General features: G+C 36.6%; 1 protein-coding gene and 1 long non-coding RNA gene across 3 annotated transcripts in view; one reads left to right on the top strand and one right to left on the bottom strand.

The window, feature by feature from the left end:
• Window positions 1–13,975, bottom strand: part of LOC119785447 — a 44,572-nt gene extending 30,597 nt beyond the window's left edge. Inside the window, exons 1-2 of the long non-coding RNA XR_005281036.1 lie at window positions 13,515–13,975; window positions 11,212–11,305 (exon numbers count right to left, since the gene is read on the bottom strand). This is a non-coding gene — a long non-coding RNA (uncharacterized LOC119785447). The remainder of the gene's footprint in view (window positions 1–11,211; window positions 11,306–13,514) is intronic.
• Window positions 13,976–14,110: 135 nt separating this feature from the next.
• prdm8b (PR domain containing 8b) lies at window positions 14,111–19,148 on the top strand. 2 transcript variants are annotated; one of them, XM_038288136.1, is made up of 4 exons: window positions 14,111–14,529; window positions 16,348–16,575; window positions 16,787–17,018; window positions 17,253–19,148. In XM_038288136.1, exons 2-4 carry the CDS (start codon window positions 16,357–16,359, stop codon window positions 18,506–18,508), a joined length of 1,707 nt encoding a protein of 568 aa, XP_038144064.1. In that variant the 5' UTR covers window positions 14,111–14,529; window positions 16,348–16,356; the 3' UTR covers window positions 18,509–19,148. The 2 variants fall into 2 exon arrangements, with proteins under 2 accessions (XP_038144064.1, XP_038144065.1); XM_038288137.1 differs by having other exon boundaries at window positions 16,351–16,575.
• Window positions 19,149–23,261: the final 4,113 nt, after the last annotated feature.

Genomic DNA, 23,261 nt, shown 5'->3' on the forward strand with positions numbered 1-23,261 from the left:
TGTTTTTGTTTTATAAAATGCAAACTATTTAAAATGTTTTCAGTACCAGGACCTAGTGGAAACCCCCTGGAGTTATCCTGGGGCACTGCAAGTTCAAGACATGTTCAGAAACGAGCAAATACATAGAAAATGTTGTCTTTGTCCTTCCCTCTTCCTTTCCCTGTTTTTTTCTTTTATTCCATGCCGTCCTCTGTGCCTGCACTTTGTAGTTAGAGTACCAGAAGCTGTAGAGAGAAGAGTCCACACTGGCCAACAAAGCAATTGAAGCATTACTCCCCCATCCCTCTCTCCCTCTGTTCAGGCCTCGCTGTGTTTTTGGCAGTTACTACTGACCATCATGGACGTCAGTGCCAATTTTTGTGAAAACTGGCACATATGGCAGCTGAAGTGCCATATGCCGTACAGAATATTTTTTGGCCGTTTCCCCCATTTGTATAATCGCTGGATCCGGTATAAAAGTGGCTCATTATTAATTCATTCATTGGCTTCTCTTTTTTTCCCTCATTTTATTTCCCTAGTGATTTTTGTTTCTCTCCTTGTTTTTGTTTTTTTTCTGAATTTGGGATTTTTTTTTTTTACTCGAGGTTCATTTGATGTCATTGGTGGATGACAAGTTAATTTAATGCTCAGGGTGGGGATTAAAGCTTTTGCTTAATTCTGAGCAAAATTTGAGGATTATTGCTAGTTCAGAAATTCATCTTCATTGCATTAGTGTTGCTTTTATTCCCCAACACTTGAGCTTAAATTGACTACTTTGCATCTGTATTTCCTGCAAAAGCAAATTTAATTCTTGTGATGATTTACATTGTGTGTGTTCGTGTGTGTGGTTTCTAAGAAATGGATCATATTAACTGCTGCAAGGACATTACTCAATCACATTGTAGTGATGACGTTATTAGCAAATCAGTTAATTATTCTGGATTTTCCAGCTCTTTGCAAGAAAACACAAAGCAGAGAAAAACAATCAAACACACACACATAGTAAAGGGCTACATAGACCCCATCCTTTTACCATTAAATAAATCAAAATTCTGATAAACAACAAAAACAGCACATATTAAAAATAGAAACTGGAAATCAAGAGCAATAGGTACCTTAGATTTTGAATCAGTTCCAAATAGGAGAGGCTTGAAAACTACAGGTTCTGCAATCTGGAGTCAAGAATCCCTAAAATAACATCTAACTTTATTGGAACATCGGGAATGTTGACAGGTAATCCAGGTTTATTTAAAAAGAAAGAATTGTAATAATCTTTGGTGTTAAATTCAGGTATCAAAATAAACCAATGTGGAAAAAAATCCTTTGAAAAAAATCAATTACAACTGATAAAGTTGATCTCTGCTCTGGTGCTGGCTTAATCCCCAACTCGGCACACCTGCTCACTCCACCCTGGCCTGCTATTATCACTAAGTGGTTCCACCTCCATATATATCTCATTTGGATCTGTTTCCAGTGCCAGATTGTCTCAGATTAGCCACTGACTACCTTCCAGCGTTTCTACCTTTTTTGCCTGCCAACCTGTTACCTGACCTGTTTCTGTCTTTTATCACCAAGCCTGCCTGATCCCTTATCTGATTCTGTCTACCTGCCTTGAAACCAAACCTGATCTGCCTCTGGACCCCTGCATCAGTTCTGCCCTGGATTGCCTGCCTGAGAGCCTGACCCCACTCTGTCTGTGAGTTACTGAGTCTGCTTCTCTGAACCTGCCAGTTAACAGACCCTGGATCGGACCTGGACCTTTCTTCTGGATTGCCCCTCTGTACCTTCGCTTGGAGCCAATCCCAGAAATCTTTAACTGGACTGTCTCTGGAGCTCATCGGTCTCAGTCCTTTGCAAACCATCTGCCGCTCAAAGGCCACCGCTTCCACAAGCCCCGTCCTCAAACTGACTCCTGCCCCAGACCCATCACGGAGCCTACCGCCCACTCTGAAACTCAGTAACAGGTTAGTGATCCAGCCTCACTAGTTTTTCCTCTTGTTGATCACCATCCTGTTGTCTCTGCCACAGGGGATTTGCAGTCCGAGAGCTGTCTGGGCGCTGCCAGTACCACTTAGCACTTAGCCCAAATTCTCTTTAATAAAATCTGTTGCATTCCACTGACCTGTCTGAGTAGTATCTTGGGTCCTATTTCCTGTATGTTATACTAACTACTTAAGATGTAAAAAAAAAAAATGTCAATTTAACATAGAAATGACAATAATTTCAGAAATAAAACGTATAGTAAATAGATTCATTGCACAAAGCCTTAAATATTTCATGCCTTGTTTTCCTGTAACTTTGATAGTTATTTCTAACAGATAATGAATACCCTAAGTTCACAGTGAAAATTTGCACACACAAAAAAAGGGAAAAGTGAAAAACCTCATCCACTGATTTAATCAAAACACCTGCAAATGTTCTGCAAATGGTCTCTTATCCTGGTGTCAGTAGGCTACATAATCATAGAGAAGACTGCCGACTTGACAGATGTGCACAGCACAGTAATTGACACCTTTTACAACAATGTCCATACGAAGAAATTGCTAAAGAAAATGGTTGTTTTTCATAGTGCTTTATCCGAACATTTTCACAGAAAATTGAATGAAAGGAGAAAGTGTGGTAGAAAAAGGTGCACCAGCAAAGGGGAGAACTGCAGCCTAGAGAGAGACACACTCAAGCACAATTAATTCAAGAAATAGTCCATCTGCCAGGACTGTTTAAGGGGGAATTCACACCAGGAAAAAACACTTATTTGATCTGGACCAAAAACTGACTTCATGTTCTTTGCTTAGTTTGTATTTTTGGAAATGAACTATAACTCCCAGCAAAGTCAAGCATGTTAAAATTGTTCTCCCATTTGTCAAAAATGACAACAGCAGGGCGGAACCTGAAATTAAGAAATAACAACTATGTGTTAGGATTCCAGTTTGTGTGGGTTGTTTTTTGTGTTTTTCTTCTCTCCACCACCAGGTGGGGCCCTGTTCTCGTTGGGCCTCCTAGCACACCTGCGGCTCGTTTGGTCTTTACCAGAGGAGTATTTGAGCAGTGGGCTGTCACTACCTTGACGAAAGAGTGTTTGCCTAAACTTGCTTAGTCTTTGTTCTTCGGCAGGAGGCCTTCCTGTATCACTGGATAAGCCTGCCTCAGTGGTTCTCTGCATGTGGGTCAGATCTTTAAAGCCCATTATGACACTAGGCTATGTGCATGCAGCGGCTGATATGAGACCAGACCCTCAGTAAAGGCATTAATGGGAGGCTCAGAAATTTTCTTACTTACTTTTTTCTTACTTTCCTCCAAATATTTCCTGGACAGCATCCCGTTTATGTTTTTGCAACAGATTTGGTTAATCGAGATTAATTTTTAGTAATCTATAGAAATTCTGTTGTGTGAAGCTAGTTTGCAGCTTTTTTAAACTTGCAGTTAATTTTGCTATTTGCAGCATTGTTTCTTTAGCATCACCTATGTTTGTAGTGAGTTTCTTGTTTGCACCATCTTTCTGCTATATCTTGTGATTGCAGCTTTTCACATTTGAAGGTTGTTTTTTTTGTTGGTCTCATTTTTATGTTTAAAAGACTTTTTGAATTAGCTGTGAATCCATGCATTTGCAAGCTGATGTACCCATATAATATTAATAAAATAAATAAATGGTTTCAATTCTATGGGAAGTTAATCTAGATCCATCCATACATCCATCAATTTTCCGTCATGCTTTATCCCAGCTGGTACCGATCTCCAGCTATCTACGGGCAAGTGGCGGGGTACACCCTGAACAGGTTGCCAGGCTATCACAGGGTAACACAGAGACACAGGGGACAACAATTCACACACACACTCACACCTAAGGAGAATGTAGATAGGCCAAATAACCTTGAGTACCTGGAGAGAACCCACGCATGCTCAGGGAGAACATGTAAACATGCAGAAAGGCAATGCAGCAGTGTTAACCACTGTACACTGAGCACCCCAGTTAATCTACCTACGAGTTTTCGCTACAAACATAACAGAGATATACAACATACACTGTAAAAAACATGTTGCCCAAACTGATATTAAATTCACATAAATATCATGGTGTACACTGTGGATATCATTGGATGAACTGTTTTACACTTTGGGTCATCAGTGGTCCTAATTAAAAATAACTTTAAAGGAGAGAGTATACGTTCTTGCATAAATGTAGTCCATTCTTCTGCACCCATATATCGGCTAAATAGATATATATTTACCAAAGTTGCAAGAAGGTTGTCCTATTTTTATGTTTTCAATAAGGGATTTCACAGATATCTGTCTAAACTTAAAACATCTGTTTTAGGTTTAGAATCACTTATTCCAAATTTGAAGATAGTGTCTCAAATAGTCTGTGTTTCTTATAGAACAATCCAATTCAGATTGAAAGTATTTTAGATTTTGAACTATACATATTTAAATGCAGATAAGATTCCTTAAAAATAAATATCAAAACCCCTTGTGAATTAATGTAACACTAAAAGAGTTGACACTAAACCAGATTAAGTTTTAAGTTAAAAAAAATGCACATGTACAAGCATGCAAGAGCTCATTTCTAATTGTGCAGGGTCTGTGTAAAAGTTGCTGTTTGCATCGCTCATATAAACTTTCCAAAAGAAGATTTGCAATTTTTACACTATGTCAGATTTACCGCCAGTAAGAGAAAATGTGGTAGAGCACGTACGATGGCCTTTTGTAAATATATCACCAGAGTGATTTACAATTAGGAGGACCACTTATTTTGATGATCCACCCAGAAAAAGAACACCCTCCACTATACCTTAACATCTTTAGTTGAGGTAAGAGAAGCATTTTTAGTGACTGACCAGTGACTGACACTGGTGGTGAAATGGAGGCTGAAGAATGAGAGGAGGTCAGCGGAAGCTGTGCCTTCTAATGAGAGTTTATGCCTAGGTTTTATTCCTGGTCTAGGAATGTCTTGGTTACCACTGAGGAGCTGTAGAGTGGTGCTGGACAGAGCTTTGTTTGGGTTTTCCTCTTATCACGCACTGGAATCAAAAAGTTAAGTAATTACTACTGTAGACTATGGCCGGTTGACTGACTTAATTGCACATGGCAGAACTAAAGTGTATGAGACAGAATATTTAGATTTTTCTAAGAACATTTTTACCATTACCTAACCCTGATCTTCTTATTTTATTTGGATACGATAAAAGTCTCAATTCCTGTGTAATGTAGGAGGATTTAAATAACAGATTTAACAGCTTTAACAAACTGGTAGCTAGTTGAGTCACTGTTTCATCACTAGAAGTCAGTGTCCAGATTGATATTTATTTATACAAACTTCTGACTGGATGGGCCAGAACCTCTTGGATGCACAGATGCCTGAATTCCACCGTGGCAGGAGTTTCTTCCTCTTTCTGCATGTGTCTCCATGTCCTTTTTTGAGCCAAACAACCCACACTTCCTCTTTGATTCCTCCTTGTAGTCACTGCTTCTTCCTTTCTTTTCCTCTTCTGCCCTCCTTCGGAAAAGACTGGAAGGTCTGCACTGACTCCCACGCTAACAGTCCTCACAGCGTGTTGGTTTGTTCGTCACCATGTCAGTTAAGTGTTTGGATCCTCCATTGGTGCATCTGGGCTGTGTTATCAAAAGCTCCAACCAGAGCCAGGCCTTTCTTGTTGACTCACTTCAACAGTGATGATATCATTAACTGATAATTGAGAGATGAAGAAGTTGGAGCCAAAATTCCCTCAAATACATTATTAACTATGCAACTGTGTTATCCAAGAAATTATTTATAATTTGGGCAAAATGTTTGCCTCTAGTCTTAAAAAATAGATTTGATTTGAATTAAAACATTTATTGGTGTAACAAACAAACTCTTTGACATATTTGCTTTCTCTTATTTTCAACATGGCCCCTAGGCACATAATGTTCAGCTCACGATTAAAAGCTGATATAATTAATTCCAAAATCATAAGCATGCAAATACAGCCTTTAAAACACAAGTGGCTGTATCAATACTGCATAACCTTAGTGGAAGTCTATTTTATGCCTTTTGAAAAAAGAAAAAAGTTTGTTATTGGGAGAGTATCAGTTCTATTTTTCTTTCTGAATTTTTCCCATAAACCAAAGAAAAGTGTATAAAAAAGGCTAAAACACTGGATGGATGGATGGATGGATGGATGGATGGATGGATGGATGGATGGATGGATGGATGGATGGATGGATGGACGGACGGACGGATGGACAGGTGGACGGATGGATGGATGGATGGATGGACGGACGGATGGACAGGTGTACGGATATGCTCATTATTCTAGAAAGGATTAGATTTATTTTTCCAGGAGGTCATTGCTCTTTGACGAGTATTCACTAATTAATCAAGAACACATATAATCAAGCATATCTTGACTTTTGAGGTTTTATTTAGGGTCTTGATCTGGTCCAGTTCATTGGTTGTTTGTTGGTAAAAAAGGTTTCTCTCTATGTTTTATAGTAAATTTATTCTAAAATGTATTATTTGAATGTAGATATGCCATGTAAAAGTCTGCCATCAATCCAGCTGTTGTTTCTAAAAGTTTGAGCCTTATTTAAAGGTCTTTTATTCCCCTTTCCTGCCTTAATTTGAATAATAGTTGGTAGAAATTGCCCTGACTGAGCTACAGTAAAGAGCTGTTTAATAACATTTTTAAAATGAAATGATGTTTTTAGATATACTGTCAAAACAAGACGTTGATGTTTATATAAAAAAAATATATATTCTAATTCCACTTTGCTGAATATTTTGGTATACAGATAGAAATAATCAGTCTATTGGACATAAACTAATACAATCAAGGAGAGTTTTGGTGTCAGGATGGCAGAGAAAAATCTCTCAACTAAACAGTTGAAAAAACAAGTAAAAAAACAACAAAAAAAAACCCCGCAAACAAAATCAACATCTTTCAAGATGTTGAAATGTTTGCAAAAACTGTCAAATTTTATGTCAAACAAGACATTAACACTCCTATAAAGCTTTGCTTTTTTTTACTTTTTTAAAAACTTAAAGGAAAATGTATTCCTTCACTTGAAAAATGCATGATCAGATCATCAGTTTTAAAAGCTTATGATCTTTTAACCACCTGTGTTGCACAGACTGTTAACAGCAGATGATTCTAACATCCAACTGAATAACTATACTTTTCCTGCAATGAGTTTAATCATCAAATATCAATGCAAAGGCCTCTCAAGCTCCTCCACAACACACACAAACAGCCACACACTCACACACACACCATCCGAGGAACAAAAAACATGCCTAATATTTGATGAGACTCAGTGACAGGAAGACAGTGGGGATGGAGCGCAGTGCTGCCAGTTCCTGTCTGCTGAAATGCATTTGCAGAAAGCTTCTGCTGTCACTGCCGCTTCATGTGATCTGCCCAATGAGAGGGAAGGGAATTAACTCATCACAGAATTTAGTAGTAACAATGAGCAGACGAAAGGTAAAGTTTGATTCCAAAGTTCCTGAGGTTATGTTTAATTTAAGATGAAATATTAAAGAGCGCGTGTTGATGCATGATACAAATATGATGCTTTTAAAAACTCTGTACATGAAACATAACATCCCAGTTTACGTGATGGTCTGGTTATCAACCTGCTAACCTCATGGAACATTTAAGCTTCCTGTAACATGACCTAATGGAGGGTTTATTTTGAGACAAAATGGGGCAAACATCAACACCAACTGATATCAGTGGTTTACTCATTTTGTTCCTATTGCTGCAGCTTGATCTGCATTCATATACAGAGACAGTTGTAACCTCTTTTCTGTAATGCTGATGGATGAGATGGGACAGTTTGAGTTGTTTGGTTCTGCAACTTGACTTAAAGAACCCTGTGTGTCTCCATAAACCCCATCCCACACACATTTTTACACCCACTCCTATTTTTATTATTATTTTTCTCAGCATACTTTATTTTCCACAGCTATGATGTAAAATTGCCTCCATGAAAAAACTGAAGATCTAAAAAATATGGATCACCTTTTAAATTATTGTCTCATATTTGTCTAATATAATTTATCACCTTGTTTGAGTAAGAATCCCATTTTCCGTCTTTCAAACCAAGTTATTGTTTTTAATGCACACACAAAATATAAACAAGTTTTGTTCAAAACAAACTGAAAATAATAGCATTAAAATCTAAAAAGAAACCCCTTTAGACTCACAGGGCATACATCTAAAATTCACTTGTGAAGGGTTTCTAATTTCCATAAAAAATATCACATAAATATAATTTTTATTGAAGGATTTTTGTTTTTGTTCAGATGACATTTTAACTGATAATGTTATACAACGAATCTGATGCTTTTAACACACTTGATTACGAATAACTGATTGTGAGAGAACATAAATCTGATTTAAATAGCAGAAAATATGGGATGTCCGAGCTTTCATTTTTTACTCCTTTTATTTTAATATCTACAATCTCCTCTGGCTCAGAATACCCTATAAAGTATAACAGCATTTCTTGCAATATCTACATGTATACTGAATACACACTACTATTTTCTTGCAGTTGTGCAAAAATAAATAAATAAGTGAAAAGGTCACTGTTTTTTGGTGTCAAATATAAAGACAAAGACAGAGATCTCAAAACAACTAAACTTATAGAGATAAGAAACTTCAGAATTCGCCAAAAACAGAAACGTGTTTGATATTTTTTTATAGAGATCTACCATTCTGATACTTTGATTGCATATCGGCTCCAATATTAACTAATTAGCTGGATCCGATATCAGATGAATGACACCAATCCAGCATTCTGATCAAGTAATTTCTATTTTTATGGATATCATAAACAGCAACACAGAAATAGTAATCTAGTAACTTCAGTATTATGATTGCAATGCTTAAATATGTCATTCCCCAGAGCACACACAGTGATGATTTATAGCTATGCTATTTTGTTACCTTTTTTAACCAACGTTTATGTAAAGCATGATCCCTGTAGTCACATGGTGAGGTATACGGTTAATTCCTTCAAGGGTAGGATCATATCAGTATCGGATATTAGCCGATATAATCAGCCAATCTGATACCAATCTGATTTTTGGATCAGAAAACACAACTTATTATTATTTTTTTTTTTTATTATTATTATTGCTTAATTGTTTAATATTATGCTAGGCAGACCAGGGATAATTTGAATCAAACCACACTGAAAAGTCATGCATAGAAAACCTTAAGTGGGATTCCTCAAGGCTCCATTTTAGGGTCTGTTTTATCCTCCACCTCCAAGAAATACCTGCATTTAGATGAAAAACTTGTTAACTATACAAATCATCACTCATTGACAAGAGAGTGCACACGTTGGTTTAATTACTGAAGGTAAAGAGCTAGGCACCAAAATTAGTAGTCTTAGCCATGCCCACACCGTCCACACCAAGCAAATGTAAGAATTGCAGATAATTGTCACGATTCTGCACTTTTTGGTTCTGTTTAAGTTTTCTTTTTGAGTTTTCAGTTATACTTGGATTAATGTCATTCTGTGTTTTCTAGGTATTGGTTTAATTTCCATTGTGTGTTATTGTAGTTGTTTCTGGTTTTTTAAATTCTTATGTATTTCTTGTTTCCCCTCTTTTGCCCTCTTGTGTCAGTCTCCCAGCTCCCTTCTTGATTCCTCTGTCCACACCTGCTCCCAATCTGCTGATTAGCCTGGTCTTTGTTCAGTCTCTCATTTATACACCTCCCATTCAGTCACTGTTTGCTGGTTCCTTGTTGTTTCCTGGCTCCTCATGTGTGTTTTCCCTGAATTCTCCTGGATTACTGGTTTCTGTACTTGTTTTTTTTTTTTTTTTTTTTTTTTGCCTCAGTTGCCACCTTTTCTATTTATCAAAAGTACAAGATCCCATTTCAATTTCAGTCTCTGCATTTGGGTCCTCCAAAACCTCCACCCAACCTGACAGATAATGATGAAAACCTAAGGTTGTTTTTAATCAAGCATGAAGCACTGTGCAAATCCTAACTCCGTTATTCTATATTTGTGATCCAAGCCTTTATATCCACCTGCTTTGCACAGCCTAACTTAGCTCACAATGTAACACCAGAGTCTAAATAAGCCCCCAAAGGATCATAGCCTGGTGTTCAAAAAGTATCATAACCTATAAATTAAGAGACAATTTCATTTTTATTTTTAATATTAGAATATTGTCAAGTCCTATACTGTTTTAAAAAGCTTAAATGTTTTAAAATTACATATACAGTAAATATACTGGTAGACAAACACCATATTTTATTTTTTTGGTTCCTGCTTCTGTAATGTGTATTTTCATTTAGCATTAAGTTGTTCATTTTTGTTGTTGAGCTACTTCAATATCAAACCGTAGCTTAACAATGTGCTGATTCAGGTGTACTGTAAGACTCTTATGCCATTAGATATTAAGCCAATCCTTAGACTGTAATATGAACAAATGACTTGTGTATATGTTTTTTTGTCAATACCGAATATATCTGTCTTAACTTATTCTGGAATCTGAAATGACAGTAGAAACACTTAGGCCTATCTGTTAGGTTTAGACAGAAGCTATCTCTTCATTCTTAAACATTAATCCCTATGCAAGGATTGTGACAAATAAAATGTAAATTCGTTGTGATTATGACTTGAAAGGGGATGTGATAAAGAAATGATCCAAAGTGTTGATGAATCCAGATGCTTTACAGACACAATGAGCCCTCAGCTGTGAATTTCTGACTTAAAAACAAACAAAAAACAATCACAGCATCGCAACACCCTTTGTCTCACTGCCTGCTATCCGGAAATTCCTACCAATTCTATTTTTCTGGGATGGAATTTATTAAAAAAACATGTCAATTTAGATGATCAATATAAATATTTTTAAAACCCTTTTTTAAGCCCTTTTTACAGTGATTTACAATATTTAAAAAAAAAACATATTTTTCTCATGAAATTTCAGCAGATATTTGTTTTAAAAGGCTACTTGAAAGTTTAATACTCTGCAAGTTTTCTTTAAGTTATAAAATTATTTTTTCTCTAAATCTGATAACCCATCAGTTTTTTTTTTGTTGTTTTTATTTTTTATTTTATTTTTTTTTACAGAAAGCCTTGATGAACACCCTGAATATTAAAGAGAAAAACGTCCAAATTTCCTCCCAAACACAGAGTGTGAGGCCAGAAACCGGGAGCTCTCAGCAAACTGTGACAACTGTGTTTGATCCATGATGGGTTTTTATTGTGTGCACATTTCATTCCCCTCACCCAAAATTTTGGAGTGCACTCCTGATCGCTTGGTCCGTGGCAGGATGCTCCGGATGATCTGAGCTCAAATTTGCCTTTATCATACTCAGGCCATCTGTAAAAAAAAGATTAAATTAAAAAACCAAGAAAGAGCTTAATGATAAAGTAATAATTAATGCACATTATGTTTAAGATTGAAATGAATTATTGGACTTGTTTTATCTATTTTTTCAAAGCAGATCTAATCAGTCCATTTGTATTTTTTTCTTTTGACCAGTGCTGCAGGGCAAAGACAATACATCTTTAAAATAAATAAAATATTAGGAAAATTATATAAGATTAAAATATTAAAATAAAATATTCTCCTATACAGACAAACAGACAATGAAAAATTAGGACTGATCATAGCTCGTCAGTTAAAAAACAACAAATGTTCAGATTTAGGATTTCTTCAGTGGAAGTATGATTAAAACTGAGCTGAACCAGCTGGTTTTACACCTCTGAGCCTGTCTGTGATACAAACTTGTTAAATTCACCAGTTAATAGGCAGAGACAAATTATTCAGCTGATTTTTTTTTTTTTTTTGGTTTGTTTTATGCAGAGTTACTTTAATATGTGAGAACTGCTTCAGTTTACTCATCAGCTGCTTTTATATAAATACTGTTGAAATTTTGAGTTTAAACAGCGAGGGATCCATAACCTGATCAGACTTATCAAAACTTAAAAAAAAAACAATAAAAAAAACTGTAGCACAGGTTGTGAAAGGGAAGGAAACAGTCCTAAATATTCACACAGAGAGTAAAACAGGCAGGAAGGAGGGCCAGTTCTATCAAAAGTCCACCTCACCCAATGTGAAAGGGGAGAGACAGGAGGATGCTTTAGTCAACCTCACATCTCTCCTGGACAATATGCTGCACTCCATGCTTGACCTCCTACCTGGAACAAGGAAGGCTGCTGCAGCCTGAACACAATATTCCAGCTGTTAGCCTCCCAAAGTGACCACACAGCAGTTTAAACCTTCTCTCTCAAGTTTTAATTAATACTCTTTACTCCATATGAAACATCTAATGAAACATACACACTTTTCTTTTTACATTTAATATCCACTTGCTCATGTTCGTTTTACTAAATTTGGGGTTTTGTTTAGTTTTGATTTGTCTTCAATTATTCAATTCTACACTATTAAAAGTGTTGAATTACACTATTTTCAAGATTTCAAATAAATTATGTTTCACTATATATTCATTAAAAGTGTAGAGGGTTGTTTCCACATTCTCTATTTTTGCTCTGCTGTGCGGTTATAATTGTATTTTTAATACTATATGACTACTTTTGTTTAGTATTCAGCGTGTATGGCTTCACCGCTTTGCTGCTGTTTAAGAGCAAGTTCAACTGCTAATTTACAAGTAAAGGATTGTTCTATTGTAATTTAAAAAAATTACATTTGAGTATTATTTAAAAACAGAAAAGTGATAAAGACACTCACTGCAAACACTACAATCAATATATACTTCAGAAATTACAGTAATATATAAACATTTATTAAAGTCTTTCAATATCCCAAAATAAGGGCCATGTCAGCCTGTAGAAAAGAAAAAATAATAATATGAATTTATACATATTCTTTTATACCCAAACAGTGTACACTTGTAGTTCTGTACTCTGGTTTCTCTTTCTTTTCTTTTTAAATGAAGATAAAAAATAAAAGGAAATGATTTTTTTGTAAGCTGTCAGCATCACAGACAATATTTCTTACCTTTGTTCCTTTCTTTAACTGGCTACAACTTTACAACTGATGATACTGATAATTATTTAGATAAATATTTACAATTTAAAGCTGCTAGTATATTATAACCAGCATTTAATAGCAAATATGCATAGTAAAGTTCAAGCATGTTTGTCAAGGGTTTATAATTAAAATGCTGAAAAAAATAAGTTTTTATTTATTTATTTATATTAATCTGTTTTATGTGTTGAGCAAAGTGAATATCTGAGTGTCATTTTAAAGGGCTTTATTCTGCCTAGAGATGAGGATTGATAAAATATGATTTTATGCTTAGTATGCATTTATGCATTGAAGGTGAAGTTGAATACTATGTTACATGCTTAAGGTTTATTTTATTTTATTTATCACAGGCTAATGATACAGGTGCGGAGTAAATATTCAAATTTATTATCAATACATTAACCAAAACCAACTCTAGAAAAAGATTGATCTTTGCTCTGAAAAGTTAAAATCCCATTAAATCTGAAGCTAAACTAAATGCACTAAAGTTTAAGTTTCTCAGTTCCAAGCAGTGATCATTTCGGGATTTCACTCTCACCTGTTTTTGCAGCTTCTCTCTCCATCCAAATCTCGGCCGCTCAGTCTGCGCGCATTATACACTGGCGCCCCCTAAATGAACCCGAGCACAGTGCAGTCAGTCAGTCAGTAAGCGGCCACAGAGACCCGCTGTGGGTCAAACTCCCCTGGATGTCCGGCACATCTGAGCGCGCGTCCAAATGGCTCAGGCGGCGCACGGCGAGCCCAGAAAATACAAAATTTAAAGAAATTTTCAATGATCTACTGTGCTCCAATAACAAAGATATCAATAAATACAATATTTATAGGGTGATAATTTAAATCCGATTCTTCCTAAGTTCTATTAATAATATAAAAAATAATCCAAATTTAAATACTATTACTACTACTTCTATATAATGATAATGGTTGCTAGTATAATGGTTTTTCTTTTCTTAAATCAAGTTCCTTTTAATTCCTTCCCAACATCCCACTGCTTAAATGTCACTTTATCCCAGTATGACCACCAACTATTGTGATTTGAATTACAATAATAATGAAAAGGGGGCGGGTGTGTGTGAGATAGAGGGCTCTTTATCCCTGCGCACCTCCATAAATCGCATCAAATGACAGTCGGCCAGTGAAGAGTTAAAGGGAGGAGACGGAGAGTGACACGCCTCATTGGGTAGATTATGTGCTGCAAACAAAAAGTGTGTGTCTGTGCGCCAGTCAGCCAGAGAGCAGCGGGCCCCATCAGCGCGCCTCCCTCCGTCTCACTCTCTGTCTGCCTTTATCCGTCCAGCTCGGTGCGCCCTGCCAGAGAGAGCCGGGGAGGATCCCTGCAGCAGCATCACTGTCACTGTCATCACACCGGGGGGGATATGTTCTGATAGGACCAGCCCGGGAGCGCAGCATCACCTCCACCGACTGCCATCCGGATATTTAAAACATTTCTTTTTTTCTTTTTTTTTTAACCCTCATTTTGATTTCTCAGACGCGTTTGGAGTCAGCGCGCTCCCCTCGCTTGTGGAATATAGCTCCTCTCCATCGAGCAAAAGGTAGGTTAGAGATTTGGTCGGGCCTTTATTTATGATATGTTGACTTGGCGAGACTGGGACCCACAGATGTTTGAGCTGCAGCGCTGATTTAGGGCAGCGCTGTGCCTGGCGCTGATGGCAGATGGGTTTGAGGGAAATAAAGCCCCCCGCTCCACCAGCGGCGGGTTTGATTGGTTGGACGGCTGCTTTCCATTTCTATGGAAATAAAAAAATAAAAAAAAGATCTGCTCTTTATTGTTTCTATTTTAAAACGTGATTGTGCACGCTTTATAAATAAAACAAATCTGTTTTTACTATATCGAAACATAACTCTTAGAGCCGCTTTAATGGCTGCAACATTGTTGGACAATAAAACACTTTAAATTAATAAAAGAAAACGTCTAAAATTGCTTTAAAAAATAAGTTCAATTTCCCCATATACGAGCATGCAGAAAAAGCTGAGGGGATATATAAACCGATCACTCTGCGTGTTTTAAATGGTGTAAAAAATAAAATCCCATTGGTGTGTAAACGAAAAAAATAGATTTCTCTTTATTTACTTCTTGCATTACTTTGTTTTGGATAAATCTCCATCCTTATTGTTACTGAATAACAACTGGAACATTCATAAATGTTTTCTTTATTTGATTTAATGTTCTGTGTTCTTAAATAAATATTGTTCCAACTTGATTAAGAGGAGCTTCTCACATATAGTGTAAAGAAATTATAATTTTGAAAAACAAAAAAGTGTAGATGTTGAACTGTTGGCCCTGCATTAGAAGCATAAAGCAGTGCGTCAGGCGCTTCTTTCCGTGCGTAATTTTATCCATATAAATCGGAGGAAAAAGAGGGAGGGGATGAGGAGCCACATGCAGCCGCCTAAACGCACACATTGTGAGGTTAGAAAAGGGAGAAAAGAAATAATTAACTGGTCGTGCTGCTTTAATTACAGTCTCAGAGGGGAAAGTGCTGGATTATGGTAATGAAGCGACATACGCTGCCGCTTGTAGGAAGGAGAGAAAGACTGGCTGACATGGAACCGCTGACTTTGACGGTCCACTTGAAACCCACTGGACATGCCCACGCCAGTGGACCTCAGCAGCTTCCACACATGCATTACAGTACGCTTATGAGACTCGAATACGAGAACAGGGATAATTTTTGCATATTTATTTTCCACTAATTTAATTTACACATCTAAAAACGAAATTTTAGAAGTCCAAGATGCCTTTCAAGAAACAATGGACTTAAAGAAAAAAAACATTAAGAAAATATTTTGTTTTTTTAAGGGACTTTATAAAGAAAATAGGTTACAATGAAATTGGAAAGGGTAATTAAGAGTAGCAGCATTGTAAAAATAATTAAGTATTTAATTATAATTGATTTATTTTAAGATATGTTTATTTATATTAGGTTATAATTTTCATTATATATTAATTAAAGATTTTCGTAATTTTAATGTAATTTTCCAATAAAACACAAATATAATAATAATTTTTTTATTTATTTCAAAATATAAATAATAGATATTTTAAAAGCTCTACATTAGTATGCTGGTGCGGTTCTGAGCTAAATAAAGGGTTTGAATAAATTAAAGAAAACGGTTGAGGAAAAAAAACCCAAAAAGGTTCTCGTGTCATTTGATTTATTTCGGGAGGAATTTATTTCCATTTATCAGTGACAATGGAGCGAATATTCCCCATTCTTCTCATATTTGAAACTAAATTTATTCTGGAAAGCAAAAAAAAAAAAAAAAAAAAAAAAAAAAAAAGCTGCGTGAGTTTTCGCTCTTGCGGTTTAACCGACTCTAAATCCTGTGTGTTTTTCTGTTTGTCCCAGCAGCGTGACATGGAAGAGTCCAGCTCCCAGAAGTTGGCGTGGGACGGGGACGCCAAGGCAGTCCAGCAGTGTCTGACGGACATTTTTACGAGCGTCTACACGACGTGCGACATCCCGGAGAACGCCATCTTCGGGCCGTGCGTGCTGAGCCACACGTCGCTGTACGACAGCATCGCCTTCATCGCTCTGAAATGCACCGACAAGCGCACAGCACCTTACATCTTCAGGGTAGGTACACCTCCTATTGTCATAAAAGGCACAAATAATAATAAAACTCACTCATCCTTATATGCTGTTTCTTTATTTTATTTCTTTCTTTATTTTTTATTTTTTTTTTTACTAAATAGTTATTGGAGATTTTTTTAAAACACATATCTGTTGTCCATATTGAGTCAATATATTTGTTAATAAAACTCCCTGTATGCTTTTTGTGGTCCAGGTGGACACCTCTGCAGCCAACAGCACCTCAGAGGGCCTGATGTGGCTCCGGTTGGTCCAGTCTGCTCGAGACAAAGAGGAGCAGAATCTGGAGGCCTATGTCAAGAACGGCCAGCTCTTCTACCGTTCGCTTCGTCGCATTGAGAAGGATGAGGAGCTGTTGGTCTGGTACGGCAAGGACCTCATTGACCTGCTGCTGCTCACCTCAAGCCGAGCGCCAACAAAGAGCAAAGGTGAGCCAAATAAAGCCTGTCTGGTGCAGAGGTGGTCCGTTTCTAGAACAACACACAGCCTGTTTTAACTATTTAGATAATCTCCCAACCAGCTACCTTATGTACTCAATAGATTCATAATCATTTAAACAGAGAAGCATCTATAACAGAAAGGAGAATAACATTTACAGTATATCAATATTTTCAGAATTCCTCTCTAGCGTTTTGTTGATTTTCCATTTCCCATCTTCCTAGGTTCATCTCACCTTTCCTGTCCAGACTGCAGCCAGCGATTCCAATTTGAGTTCCCTTTTTTGGCTCACCTCCGGTTCCGTTGCACCAAAAGGCTGCAGAGTATTACTGAAGCTGACAAGGAGCCTGGCAAAGAGAGCAGCACAGAGCGACCAAACACAACTCCAAACAGGAACAGCCCAAAGCTTGGCCGGTCGGAGGGCTTCACCAGTCCGCACGACAGCAACAAACCCTCAACTGACTTTCACAACCTGGCACGGGATATGGAGAAGAACCGGAGCAGCTCTCCAAGTGACAAGGAGGCTGAGATCTGCAGTGAAAGCTCAGGGAAGAGAAAGTTCTCGGAAATAGAGGACAGGGAGTCCAGAGGATCAGGCCTTCCCCTTTCCAAGTCTAAGGAAGAGCTTGCAAGTTCTGCGAAGAATTACAGAGGAGTGTATGGCCTGGAGGAGAATCACGGTTCCTTTTCCCCACCGGGATCTACAGAGCATGGAGAGGTGAAGCGCAGCGCATTCACGGAGGTTAAGAAGTCAACTCAGAACCTCAAACAACACAGTGGCAATAAAAGCCTTCAGAACTCCAACTCTGAAAACAAAGATGGGGGTCGCCCAAGTAGCAACCCGGTGGAGAAGCACCTCAACATCAGGCAGGTGCTTTCTGAAACACAGCCCCAGACCTCCCCCATGGGAAGTGCGTTCACCTCAGTCAGCCAACAGGGAAGTGGCAGCGGCTCAGAGAGGAAGAGTGCCTTCAGCCAACCAGCTCGTTCCTTCTCACAGATCTCACCACTGGTGATGGCTCCCAAGCTGCTGGACTGCCATCCAGCGGTGGGCGACACCATCTCCTCCAACAGACTCTATCAGGCTGACCACCTTGCTGCCAAGCTGCAGGGTGCAGAGCTTGGTGCCAACTGCCCCGTGCCGGGCGGAATTGGCAAGCAGAACCCTTTTGTGTACACCACCGCCTTCTGGCCCAAAAACTCTGGACCTATCCAGCTTCAGATGCCCTCAGCGCTCACGTTGCTGCCTCCCTCCTTCACCTCCCTCTGCCTGCCTGCTCAAAACTGGTGCGCTAAGTGCAATGCCTCCTTCCGGATGACCTCAGACTTGGTTTACCACATGCGATCCCACCACAAAAAAGAATACTCCATGGAGCCACTTGTCAAACGGCGGCGCGAGGAAAAACTGAAGTGCCCCATTTGCAATGAATCTTTCAGGGAGCGGCATCACCTTTCACGTCACATGACTTCCCACAACTGACTTTTTAAGATGATCAGAGGGACTTTTGCAGAACCAGGAACTGAAAACCGGATTGGATTTAAAACCTCTTACTGGAAATAGGCCACTTAGACCATAAAAACACCCCTTGCACTTATTTAAACCTTGGACACTTTTGGTCTGTTGACTTTTCCTCCCCCCTGTACAAAATGACATGTTTTTGACTGTGAGCAAAAGCATTTTGAACCATGATAAACGAATCTATTTATGAAGCACTTGAATCTTTGAGAATAAGGGAAGATTTGAATATGTGTAAATGTACAGTAAATTGTATTTTATATCATGCAAATTCAAATATAGAGATGAATTACAATTGTAGTCACTCGTCCTGGTTTACACCGCAGCAACTGATTTCTTTTTCATGTTTGCAATGTTTAGGGACACACATTTGGGATTTTATGTGAGACTATATTTCAGAGTGCATGTAATATTAAATATTAATAATTTAAGATGCAGTTTATTCATCACATTGTAAATAATTTGTTTTATTTGAAAAACAAAATGTAATATTTTGTGTCAGTGGGGAATAGTTTCAGTGTTTCTTCCTTTTTGCGGAAATTTACTACTTGACAGTTTATCTAATCATGTTGAATGCATTGACAATAAAATAGCTTTATTTTCATCTGTTGAATTTATGATTTCTTTTGCACATGATATGCATTATACTTGTTTTCTTTTACCTTTATAAAATTACACATTGAAATAAAATGTTCCCACAGAATCCTAAAGATTGCAGTCTTAATATATTTAGCTTTCATTTATTGCTGAAAATACAATAAGCATACACTGAACCTACACATTATTATTTTTGTTATAATGAATATTATAATTATTATGCTTATAATAATTAATATTATTATATTTATTATTATTTCTTTACATTTTTCATTTTATGGGAACATTGATTATGACTGGAATAACGGAAATGTACACATTTATATATAATGATGATAACAAAAGCAACAACAATCATAATATTAGTAATTTTTTTATTAAATTGAAATTACCGTTCTTATTTATTTTTTTCAGAAATAAAAATGAAACAATGAAATGTAATAGACCCTTTTTTAGATTTTTTTTAAATACTCGGGAGCAATAAATTCAACCTTATTCAATGCAAAAAAAATAAACTAATTAATAAAAATGCCTACTAGTTCAGGTAATTTATTCTGAATTTTGAAGTATTTGTAATTTCATTTTTCTTTTTCTTGAATGGGACAAATAGTGCCTCATATACGGTGCGCATAAGAAAAGCATATAATATCTTTTGAATTTACTCTAACAGTAAAGTCCCCTGTTTTACGGTATGTTGTATTGGTTATTTCAATACCTTTAAAAAAGCATCTTTCTTCAAATGAATAGCCTAATGACCAAACCAACTGTGACATACGGCTAAAATAAACGAAAAAAGAAGGAATCCGACTTGATGTAAAGCGTTTCGGAAAACTATGGCATGTGATTAATGATTCAATGTCGCCATCAAGTGGTCATCAGGTGAACTACATGCCCCCCCCCAAAAAATCGTAGTTCTTTCATTAAATGGACCTGAAAAACAGTTTTCTTTGTTAAAAAAAAAAAAATAAAAAAGTTTTAACAAAGGGGATTTAATTTTAATTTCCATCTGTAGGCCCGTAAAATTACTTTCTACTTATTGTTAAAATTAAATTCCATTGGGGTTTAAAAAAAAAAAAAGGAAAAAAAAGATAAGCCAACTGGGTAAAAGCAGCTGAAAATATGGCTTTCAATAAAATACACACTTCTAAGAAAACATTTAAAAACAGACGCAGACTGACCTCTATTTGTGTTTTTGGTTGATGGCATTGCAGGATGTGTTATTATGGAAGAGCAACTTTTGATTAATTTTAACGGGGATTTAGATTTATTCAAGTTGTATTAAAGTCACAGAGGGATCCAGCTCATGTGTCTGAGCTTGAAACCTAACACCTTTGTGATTCCAGATGGACACTGTGAGGATGAGGCTAAAGCCAACGCTGATTATTATAATTATCTTCTAAAGAACTTCAACCGGTAAAAATCTATTCATAACATGGTTCTTAATCTGTCGCTCTCATTGCTTTTCTTATATTGCTTATTTGCCAATCGTAGAATTACTTCAAATTTTCAGCAATCACATGTGCCAAAATCTTTATTACAAATAGCTTTTAAGTGTTTTGTTTTAGTATATTTTTCTGAATCCAACATTTGCTGCTTCCATACTGTAAGTAAATACCTTTGGAGGATGAATTTCATTATATGATCTGTTGCTTTATGCCTTATTTGAGGTCAACATGTGAAGGCTAGATGGAATTGTTTTTTACTTTATTGTGGATATTTTATATAAAATAAATAAAACATAATTAATCAAATATACAAGTTAACAAAGACATTATTTTATAGGCATCAAACTATGTTTTTGGCATTTTTTTACTTTTTGAAACTGGCTTAAAGCTTTAAAGCTTGGTAGATTAAATGAGAAAAAGTTTCTTTAGAAATTTTGTTGTTAAGGCAACAATATTATTATTTTTAAAAACATGATATGACTGATTCTGTCTGGAATGAATATTTAAGCATTTTAAAGAAAATTCAGCTGAAGAATTTTCTGGCAGTGCAATTTAAAAAACAACCCATAGAGTTTATCCAAAAAAGCCAAAAGGTTTGATTGAGAAAATTAACTTTTTCTTTGTAAAATCTATCTAAATTCAGCATCTATCCACCAAGGTTGCAATCCTGACTTCTCAGCAGTTACTCATACTGTGTACCCAACAGGGCTGCATGATATGTCTGAATTATTGCAAATTTTTTTCAAACCAAAAAAATAAGAAAACATAATTATGATTATTTATATTGAGTTCTATATTAAACATTGCACTGTTTACTTGTAGGAAGGTTCTCTTGTTCTGCAAGATCCAACAGAGCAATTACTTCCTGGCTGATGTACATATGTTGGCTAGATTTTTTAGATACAGGGTTGGATATATGCAAGTTGCAGGTCAGACTTCCATTAAGTTTAATTACTACTTAATATGTCAAAGTAATTATTTTGCTTTGTATTTACCATTGATCAAATTTATTTCTAAGATAATATAAGTTATTTGTCTTCTAACTCACTGGCATAATTTTGTTGCCTTCATGGGGACTGTATTTGTATTTAAATCAATGGGATATTCTTATTTATTTTGCAATATTTTCACCTACATATTTTTATTTTACCTAAACTTCTGAAAAAGAATAAACAAAGGACTTTAAAATAATGTTTAAAGTGATGATTTTTAATGGATGGAGTCAAGTGAGAATTCAACTATGATTCACAACAATGTAAGGAGTTTCATTTTATTTAATATAGTAGTTCTGGTGACGATAAGCTGCAAAAGAAATCTTTGAAAATCAATTATTGAAACTTTTACCCAACCTTTTTCTCCTGTCTCTTAGTTGAATTCAAAGAGGAAACTATATTTCATGGGAAGCAATAAATTCTCACTGAGGTACTTGGATAACTCAGTGGGTAGAGGTTTAGAAAATGTGCTACTGAATCTAAATCTGGAAAAGGGAAAGAAATCCATCTGGAGCAGCTGAAAGACTTTGCAGAGACATGCAGAAACCACATGAAGAAGAAGAGGACAGTGAGAAGACGTTTACATCATGATAAATTACAGCACTGGTGCACATGTCCACACGTTGCATCAACCCACACCTCTCATGTCAAACAGGTCAGGGTTACCACAGAGGCATGTGACGGATGGGAAGGGGAAAGTCTGGCCCAGCGTCCGCAGACCCACAAACACTTTGGATAATATCTAGCACCCTCATGTTTCTCTGCTTGTGTCATTGAGCCTCCTGTGCCCCAACTTCAATCGCCGACATATTTGTCTCTGCATCAGTCAACAGCCAGGCAGTGTGGGACAGTTTATGCCTCTGCTAAACTGGTGCTTCCACCTGACCCAGGGGGCCTCTGTCACTTAATAGATTTACATGCTTTATTTATTTTAGACCTGAGACTTGCATCGTCAGATATTTTTATGGGAGGAGAGAAAAAACAGAAGAGATGCTTTGCTTTTTTTATTGAGGGGTTTAAGGGATAGACTTCAAGATTAGAGTCTCTCACCTAAGAAAAAAAGAAACAAATAAAATAAATTTCTTTCACATCAGGCAAAAACAAATGGTCAGGCAGTAAATGTTAAGCTCTGTCTGTATTTTAATTAAACGTTAAGAGACTATAAAAAAACAGCAATTACTTTTATTGACAGGAAGAAATGAACAAGTCTTTGGAGTTCAGATGCTGGCAGGAAACCTCTATGTTGAATGCAGTTGCTCAGTGTGAGCAGCTCTTTCTAGGCCCAAGAGACTGAAGTCCTAAAATGCAGAGTACTGAATGATGATTGGCTGATTTTGATGTGTGGAGCAGCTGATAGGCTGGAGCAGAGGTGCATGATGAGAAGATTGGTGGTAAGTAAAAGCCTTGCAGTCTGAAGTACAGTAATGTAGACTTCATTTGGAATTAAGTGAAAAATAAAATGTTAAATGATGACCTCAGCAATAGAGGTTATGTAGAGTTATTATGTATGTTTTTTTGTTTGTCCTTCTGTGTACAGGATAACTTGAAAATGTATAAACATGTTTTAATTTACATTTTATAAAAGGTGCACCTCAGTGTAAGGAACAAACCATTTAATTTTGGTGACGATCCACATATAACCCAGATGCAGAGATTTTTGAAAGGGTTCTTTAACATCATTTG

The sequence above is a fragment of the Cyprinodon tularosa genome, unplaced genomic scaffold (assembly GCF_016077235.1).
Source record: "Cyprinodon tularosa strain WSP-4 unplaced genomic scaffold, ASM1607723v1 ctg249, whole genome shotgun sequence".
Taxonomy (NCBI): domain Eukaryota; kingdom Metazoa; phylum Chordata; class Actinopteri; order Cyprinodontiformes; family Cyprinodontidae; genus Cyprinodon; species Cyprinodon tularosa.